Source organism: Rhopalosiphum padi, chromosome 3, assembly GCF_020882245.1.
Source record: "Rhopalosiphum padi isolate XX-2018 chromosome 3, ASM2088224v1, whole genome shotgun sequence".
Classification (NCBI taxonomy): domain Eukaryota; kingdom Metazoa; phylum Arthropoda; class Insecta; order Hemiptera; family Aphididae; genus Rhopalosiphum; species Rhopalosiphum padi.
The window spans coordinates 3237582-3246947 of record NC_083599.1 but is presented as its reverse complement, the minus strand read 5'-3'; the positions used below and the strand labels follow the sequence as shown (position 1 = coordinate 3246947).

General features: G+C 26.3%; 2 protein-coding genes across 3 annotated transcripts in view; one reads left to right on the top strand and one right to left on the bottom strand.

The window, feature by feature from the left end:
• Positions 1-2504: 2504 nt before the first annotated feature.
• On the top strand, positions 2505-3305 carry LOC132927339 (uncharacterized). The gene is made up of 2 exons (XM_060991852.1): positions 2505-2876; positions 2946-3305. Exons 1-2 carry the CDS (start codon positions 2739-2741, stop codon positions 3303-3305), a joined length of 498 nt encoding a protein of 165 aa, XP_060847835.1. The 5' UTR covers positions 2505-2738.
• A 1132-nt stretch (positions 3306-4437) lies between these two features.
• The window catches only part of LOC132926300 (uncharacterized), a 30246-nt gene continuing 25317 nt past the window's right edge, over positions 4438-9366 (bottom strand). For both annotated transcript variants that reach the window (XM_060990648.1, XM_060990647.1), the window contains one exon: positions 4438-6380. In XM_060990648.1, the coding sequence (XP_060846631.1) occupies positions 4904-6380 (1477 nt within the window). In that variant the 3' untranslated portion in view covers positions 4438-4903. The remainder of the gene's footprint in view (positions 6381-9366) is intronic.

Below are 9366 nucleotides of genomic sequence, written 5' to 3'. Positions count from 1 at the left end.
ATAATATAAAGATGTAACTTTTTTTATAAGCATTTAATGTGCAAACTAATGAAATTAGATACTTAAACAAAAATTTATTTTTTTTTTATTTTAAAAATATTATTCACGAAGACTTCAAAGTTGTGCGTATTTAATTATATTTCATATACACTATACTATTTTCAAAACATTTCGATTTATTTCAAGCTCAAGCTATTTCCCACTTGGGGAATATTAAGTTCTTACATGAGATTAGTATTTAGTAGTATGTAAAAATTGCATAGGTATATGATATATTATGCTCATTTCTACAATATGATAAGTCCCTACACTGTAAAAAAAAAGTACGTATGTTTGTTCTTAAACAGTTAAACGGTAAAATTAAATAATATAGTTAGTTCCTACACTAATCGTATTGATTTAATTTGATTTTTTTATATTTTTTAAAACATTAGCATACGTTAGAGTACATTTTAATACAGAAATAATTATAATAAATACATTTTGTTATAAAAATAATGTGTATTTTTTTTAAATTATTTAATAATTTAACATTTAAAAGTATAAAAATATAATAACATAAATATTAACAAATAACAGCTAATTCATACTATCTACATGCTAATAATTATGGATAAACGATTAATATTATAAAAACTTACAAATAGGAGTAATTTTTTCAACCATTATGTGGTGTTGTGTAAACTAAGTACCTATACTAACATTTATTGTATTAGTTTTACTCACTATAGGAACTTTCACCCGTCTATTTATTATTGTATACCATCATGAATCTATATTTACACTGTTCTAGGATAAGATGGTAAAAGTTTTAAGATTTAAAAGTTAATAACAATAAATAAGTATATAAATATATTATACTATATAAGTATTATAATATAATAATTAAATATTAATAACATAATAAATGTAATGTTTATTTTAAAGAAACAAATGTTTTTTTCTCGTTTTACTTTAAAAATAGGTTGGTTTTTATAAATTATTATTTTTAACGAGGGGAGAAATTATTTTGATTAAGCTTGGCTTCACTGCCTTAGCGTGTCAGTTTATTACTTTTTGAAGAATCGCTTAAAGGGGATGCTTTTTAAGTGCAATCAGAGTTAGATGAACCGAGTCCCCCTGCTCGTCCCTTCCATATTCACCCTGCGTATCTATATATAATAATAATATGTGAATCCGCGTAATGCTATATTTCGAAAAAAAAGTGTTCAAAATACAAAAAAATCGTAATATAAAAATAGGTGCCTATCGCAACTATATATAGAATATTATGATAGGGAATCTATGAAATGTGAACTCCCCAATATCACCTCATGAGTGCCGACCAGCAGTTATGGACTACAAATCATAGTTATATTTTGAGTATTATCGAAAAGGTGTTTGTAGTCTTGTAGACACCCACTGATTAAAGTGAACAAAAATGAGTTTCACACCCGTCAGCATTTTTTTTTAAAAAACTTAATGAGTACCTTGCCCGGCCTCGGTATCATAGGCATAAATGCACAATTTGAGGGACGGGGCTTAGCCCCTGGTCAATAACAATGTCCCCGTAAAATTTAAAAAATGCCTCGGGATCGCATTGGGCCCTTGGGGGCTAGTTACACTTTAACTTTCTAAAATTTTAATTTTGGCTCTCCAAGTTGCGCTTATTGGTGTTATGATTTTACTACTTAACTAAAAACGTTTACATTTTCTTATGGATTTTATTAGTATATATAAATATTAAATAATACAATATAATAATATTAACCATGTTGTAAACTGAAAAATGCAATTTCATCATTGATTATAAAATATTATATTAATTAATAATCGTAAACAAAATAAATGCCTACCAAATTGATAGCTTCTTTATAAATAATAATAAGTTAAACAAAGAAATATACCTATGATAATGTTTTCAGTTTTTAATTGTACTTATTGAAAACTTAAAGATATTCTTTGAAAATTGTTGAAACTTGGATATTTGGATATAAATACACGTTATAAATATCCAATATTCTAATGGGTGCTCAGCCTCCCCCCCATAATAATTTCAATGGGTGCCTTAGCCCCCGGGCACCCATGTACATGGCGCCTATGCGGCCGTCAGTATCATAGCATGTGAGCTCAATCGCATGTGTATCTACTATATAATATAATATGATTATTTATTTATTTATACCGCATTGATATAATATAATATAGTGGTAGTCGTATACTATATAGTGTATAGTTTGTTATTATTCGTAACGGATTTCGATTATATGACTAGTGAAAACATTAATTATACATTGATCAAACGTTATAGTTGATTCTTACATTCTTCATTATCCTAGTAAAAAATATTTCCGCAGGCTGATTGCCCAGCCTGATCTGAGTAGGTATCTAATTTTAGGTACGTCAGTGGACACTGAAAAAGGCGAGATTTTTGATGTGACATAATAACGGTATGTATACTATATACGTATCTACAATGTGCGTTAATAGGCCTAAGGGAAATTTAAATGATTAAGTACGCGTATTTGTGTCAGTGGCACAGTAATGGTTATTAATTGTAATAATTATTAAATCGTTTTTTTTTTTCGTGGCAAATATTATTTCCGTTAAAATTGTTTAACTTTCAATAATCGTATCACATTACGTTTTAGCGTTATTATTATTATTATTAGTTTTTTTTTTTTTTTTACTTATTATTGGCTACGATAAAATGTAAATAAGACTGAGTTTTACAAATATAACAAACATTTTATATTATAATGTACGTTGAAATGAATAATAAAATACTTCAATCGTTTACAATTGTAGCTGTAATGTTTTTCATTATTTTTATGCTTTTTATGAAATACATTCCATTATACCGATACGTTCACAGTGATAATTTTAATAATATTTCAGTGAGTATTGATTACGACTTTTATAATGATTAATGAAATTAATGTAGGTACCCATGTTTCACTTACCAGGTTTCGAACGGAAATATTAAAAATAACACCGATTCGTCTCCGCCAATAAAATCACCGATTTTGTTTCTTATGGTCAATTTTTTTTACGCGTACGCCATTATAATAATTATTATTTGTTTTTACGGCTTGTACAAGTTTTCCGTAACGAACGAAATGTTTTCAATTGAAAAATGTCCAAGACGATCCTGTGGTATCGAGAACGACGGAATCGATACTAATGACATCGTTTTGTTTCCTCAAGTCACAGAGGAAACTGAATTGATTCCTGAGAATATTCCATTGCAAATCTTACCAGAAGTACCAGAATCTAATGTTATTGATTACCATTGTTCGTGGGTAGGCAATTGGAACAAATATTAAAACTATAAAATCGATTAGATATTTTACTGATTTTATTTAAAATGACTAACGGAATTCTATGCATTATGTATACGATATACGTACGTGTATTGATTAATATATACCATTTATATTGTTATAAGTTTAAATACTTGCAAATAATTATCATATGGTTTCACGCCACTATAAACATTTTATGCATTATTCATTTTCAACTGATTTTCACCGTCGTACCCAAATATATAGAAATAACTTTTAATTAAAAAACATATGCAATTCTCATTAAATATTGTCTAGGAGTTTATTGTATACATATATACAAACATTATACATTTGTAATTAAAAGTCTCAAAACTACTGACTTGGCAATTAGAATATCATTTGATGTTTAGAATCTTTAGAGTTTAGAAAAACCAGAAAAAATATTCAATTTCAATGATGAAATATTGCCTAAATAGGCTAAACAGTAGCTAAATATAAATATAATGTATCAACATTTTATAATAAAATATATTTCAAATACTACATAGAAAAGTGAAGTTTTACAATCTTTCACATGAATATGAAATTCTAATTCTTCCATATTTTGCTGTTATAACTTGTAATTATAATAAAAATATAACATTAAAGCTTACAGATGTGTCAGTTCTTTTTCAAATCATAATAAATTATTATACCTATTATAAATACCTACTGAAGAATAAATTGTTCCAGATTTACAAACCATTATTTCAAAGTTGTTTTTTTTTTAATAAAACTGTGTTATTACAATTTTCGACTTTTTGTTCCACGTGCTTAATTTATTTCAATAGTGTAAATAATGAATAAATAATAATAAAAAATATAAGTCTTGATAATTGCGTTTTTCAGCTTCCAACATATTCGTATGTGTAAGTGATGGTTCGTGTAGGTAAAATAAAATACCTATTTCTGTAAAATAAATATACCTAATATTTCCTAGTGATTAATCAGTAATTATTTTCCAAGTAGACAGTACAGAAATGTATGATTATAATGCTAAAATTGAAAACTTACTTCAATAGCTTTTGATATACATCAACGTTAGCTGTACACTATTGGATATTTGCACCATTCCGTTCCAATAATATAAAGTATGAATACATTTTAATAAACAAATCGATCAAACTATAAGTTATTATACAATCGTATTATTTATTATTTTTCAACAGATAATACCATGTTTGACTCTTGTTAAAATACGCATGTACACATATTTATTGAAAAATCATTTTTATTTTAAGTATCAAATTGATTTCGCGATGTATGTAAATAGTGTAAAATATAATACGTCGAATATTATTATTTGGTATTATTCAACAATAAAAAAATAATTACAAATCGGAAAAAAAAATCTTTTCACAATAAAAACTATAAAATTCTAATAAAATATTTCGTATAAAATTCTAATAAAATATTTCATATAAAATTAAAAATATCACATGACAAAACAAATCAAATTTCATTGAAAAAATCGATTTTTTTTTTTGTCTCATTTGTGTCTAATTATTACGAGGCTTACCTATTTATATTTAGATCATATTATGTCGTCATAATGATATGGATTTGGGATATTACGACTTGAAATTGTTCGATTGAGTTTAATTGTCATGTATACAATAACACAATAGCTTCGTTTTAGCGTCATTTACACAAATACTCTGATTGCCGTACACATTTAATCTACTAACTGAACCTACCATTTTAAAATTGCCGTAATATTGCCTTAATGTTGCTTCGAATTTCGCATATCCGGGAACCGTAGTTACTTGTATCTCGTAATCTCTCACCGAAGAATTGTCTTTTCCCATTTCTACTGACGCTTTGTGGATCGCGTACAGCGTTAGATACGCGCAAACGGTATACATCGATAACTTTGAATTGACGTACAGCATAAACACTCTTGCCGCTTCGACGACGTTCGAGTCGTCTACGGATAACTCCGTCCTCTTTTCGTGGCACGCGCAATAGTTTTTAGGTATACCCGCTGTTTCACAGGTCTTGTTTTCCGGAATCTCAAGAAACAAACTCGTACCTCGTTCATTCCGATTCGCTTTCGTTCGTCTCGCAATTGAATCGTCATCAAGCTGTTTCCTGTTGATGAACTCTAACAGCGTCTCGTGTAAATCAAACGGCGTTGTAAGTCGAAGTGTGTTTTTCTGCAAATTTTTCATCGCGCCAGGATACATGTTTTGTAACCATTCTGGTATGATGAATTTCAACATGGGTAGCTTATCTTCCAAACTCCCCTGGTATGTATTTCGAAATTCTCCCCACCTTATTCCGTGATCACTCATTAGTACGACGACCGTTTTGTTAAGTTCGCCAGATTTGTTAAACACGTCAAAAAAGTCCCTTAAATCATCGTCGCCAAATTTCGAATACTCTAAGTAATCGTGCGTTAAGCTCGTCGTCCAAAATACATTCATGTATAAGTGATTAGTCATAGATAATGCCATTTTAAAAGCATAATCAAGCATCATGGTCATACCCAACTGATGACCAATACAACCTATTGTGTTACCAACAGTTTCGTGTCCTATGTTTTTTTCGGCCTGTAACATGAGTGGTCTTAAATAATGGTCTGTGGGTTTTTTAAAAAATCCAGATTTTAAATAATTAAACATTCCAATTATAGGACTATCTTCTACAAAAGATGTGCTAAAATTAGCATTTTTATAATCATCCCATACAAAATGACAATTATCAAAAAAGTCTTCGTATTTAGGCCAACAGTTTATTTTCAACTCTTCTATTGACATTCCGCTGAGTACGGGAATTACATTTGGAAAAGTGTTATCCTCAACTTTGTTGTAACCTAACATTTCCACAGTGCCGATTCTAGATAGGAACGCACTAGTTTTTGGCATTTGACGATGAAAGTTCATACGAGATACTGCGTCCAAACCCAAAACTAATACACTTACATCTCCGTCTTTTCGTTTTCTTACTGACGAAGTTGGGCGAATGAATATATGATAATATTTGTAAACTATATTTGAATTTAACGTGCATACGACTTCCACCATTTCGTCCGGAACTGTTATATTGTTTACAAAGTATATTTTCTCGCCAAGTCTATTAAAAAAAAAAAAAAAAAAAAATTTACAATTATACAAATAATATAATATTTTAAGCAACGACAGTAAGATTATTTGTTATATTTTATATAATAACATAGAACAATAATATATTATATCACTAAAGATGTGGTGTTTACTGCTACTAAATTTTAAATAAACTATGTGTGGTAATTGTTTTAACCTAAAATATTAGGATTTGAATTTTTGATGTATTAATTGTAATAATTTGTTCAGTTAGTTCGTTAGGTATACTAGGTATAGTTGTCTGTCTTATAATTTATATTTTATATTATTATGTGATGTATTAATTATTATTATTATTTTTTTTTAACACAACTATAAACGGTATTGTGCATTAGTTCTAATAATTACATAATACTATTTATAATAATAATTATTAATTTATTAATTTATCATCCGATAAAAAGAAGTCACTCCTCAGTAGTGATATTTTTTACTTCTAAAATGTTAATTTTAATTTTTGAATTCTCTGTCCCATTCATTAGTGAGCTAATTGTCTAGATGGGTTTCTGGAGATATTATTTAAGTTTAGATCTATAATGAGGAGTTTAGATGGTGGACTAAATGGGACCGGCACATAATTTATAAAAGATAGATTCAATTTCAAATATTATGTAGTGTCTATGTGTAGGTTAGTGTGTAAACGTAAAGTATGACTACGTAGACCTAAAATAGTAGGTATACTCATTAGTCATTATTAACTGGAGTTAAATAATTGGGATTTTTGTAAATTTGATAGTTTGGCAAGTCCCCACGACAAAAATCCGTAAGACCAGATAGTCGTTATATTTTCTATGGAATTAATTTGTTCATAAGATTGGTATTAGATTTTTTTATTTAAAATAAAGTATAGATTTCTGTAGTATTAGTTGAGCATAATAATTATTAACTATAATTATACATTTTGTTGTATTTAAATTGTACCAACAAAACTAGTGCATTTTTCATGTACTGATACAAATGCGTAGTCAAATTAATTAAAAATAAAAGTTTCTTACCGAATTTTCTTAAACTTGTGCACTGAAAAACCCATTTTATTTTTTTTTATATAATCATATAATTATTTTTACAACGGACCGTGATAAACGACAGTGTAACTTCTACAGTAACTTTATAGGAAATATTGGTTTCACGTTTGCACTAATCAAGAGTTCAAATGTATAAAAAAAAGCTAAGTCGGTAATCACATTGATATACAGCAGGTGTTGAGTGTATTTACTTATTGTATAGGTACTATACGAAAAATTCACTGTAACGTAATGTTTCAAATACCCATGTATAATATTTTCAAGTTACCTATACCGACTATAACACAACAACTAAAATTGATATTATTTGCTCGTTTTAAATTAAAAATTTATAAAAAACAATTAGTTTATATATTTTTATGATATTCCTCAAGATTTTTTAATTACAGTTTAAACTACTTCTACTGGAAAACTTATACGAATTTTTCAATCCTTATAGTTATATTAATTGAATATTTTATAATTTTTTCGCGAATTTTTATAATTTAAAAAATATTGAAATTAAAATGTTTAAAAATAAAAATTTATCTATTGTACCTTTAATAATATTAAATATTTTAAATGTATCGTCATTAAAATAAAAATAATAAAACAAATCTATAAAAATAATAATAATACTTATAATTTTGAAAATTTTATCATAAAATATTAATATTGTGACAAGTTTTTATTAACTTAATGTATCATACAACAATGTGAATATGTCCATGGTACTTATGAATAAATAATAACTTAAAATTAATATAAATATTTTGAAAATAATAATAATATAATAAATACAATTTATAATATACGTAAATTTCAAGTTAAAATATTTAAAATTTTATGAATTTTTAGCTATAGAATAATTTGCAAATGCCCGTGATTTTCCCAAGTTTTGTCAAAATTAGAATTTAAATTGCTTATAAAAAAATTTTGCTTTTCTTAAATATATTTTACTAACCAATAAAGCAATATTTATGAGGAACTATTTACTAAATCATTTAAGTTTTTGATCAAATGAAAAGATTTTTATCGACTATAGTCTATAATTTAAAAAAAAATGAATATAATATGTCATGCCTATAAATAGCTAAATAAGAATCAAAATAATTTGAAAATGTTATCATGTATAGAAAACTCTAATATAAATATTTGGTTAAAATTTAATGTATCGATTATGCTTATATGTTTTTGGATTACGACAAAATATTGATTGAGGTGAATTAGTAACAGTATTTTACAGGTGAATTTAGTGTTGTAAATATTCATATTTCAAATCCTTATAAAAAATTAATGTGATTTTTCAATAAAATTGTATTTTTATAATAGGTAGGAAATTATCTTATACTTGTTTAAGTATTGTATAATTAACTATGAATTAAATATATTATATTTTAAAAATATCTGATAGTTTTATTTTTAAAGGAATTTTAATTACTTACTAAAAAACTTTGATTTAATTAATATACTGATTTAAACTTAAATAAAAATCAATTATTTACATATTCGTCACTTGGTGTATTATATATAACTTTAAAATTTCCATAAATTTCAGTGTTTAATTTTTAGTTTTATCAAATTTTATATTTGTGTTCCATCTGGATTAAATAAACTGTGATAAATGACATGACAAGAAATAGACTCTATTTTTAGTAAATATGTAAACACTGGATGATTCATAAAGCATGCTCACTTCCTTTTTTCAACTTTACAATTATCCAAAATACGATTTTTAGAATTTTCAATTTTTATATAAAGACTATATTTTAAAACTTATATTTTTAAATTCTTCAAATTTTTTATAATACTTAAGAAGATACAATTTTTTTTTTAAATGAGAACCCTCCTCCCTTATTCTACCAAATTTATTTAGCAGATAATTTTTTTAAAATGTTAACGTATTAAAATTGAAATTAGTAGTTTTTGATTCATTTAACTTTATGTATTAAG

Coding starts and splice junctions, on each gene's coding strand:
- LOC132927339 (XM_060991852.1), top strand. CDS start 2,739: ATGTACGTTGAAATGAATAATAAAATACTTCAATCGTTTACAATTGTA. Junction 2,877..2,945: donor ATAATTTTAATAATATTTCA/GTGAGTATTGAT, acceptor TTCACTTACCAG/GTTTCGAACGGAAATATTAA.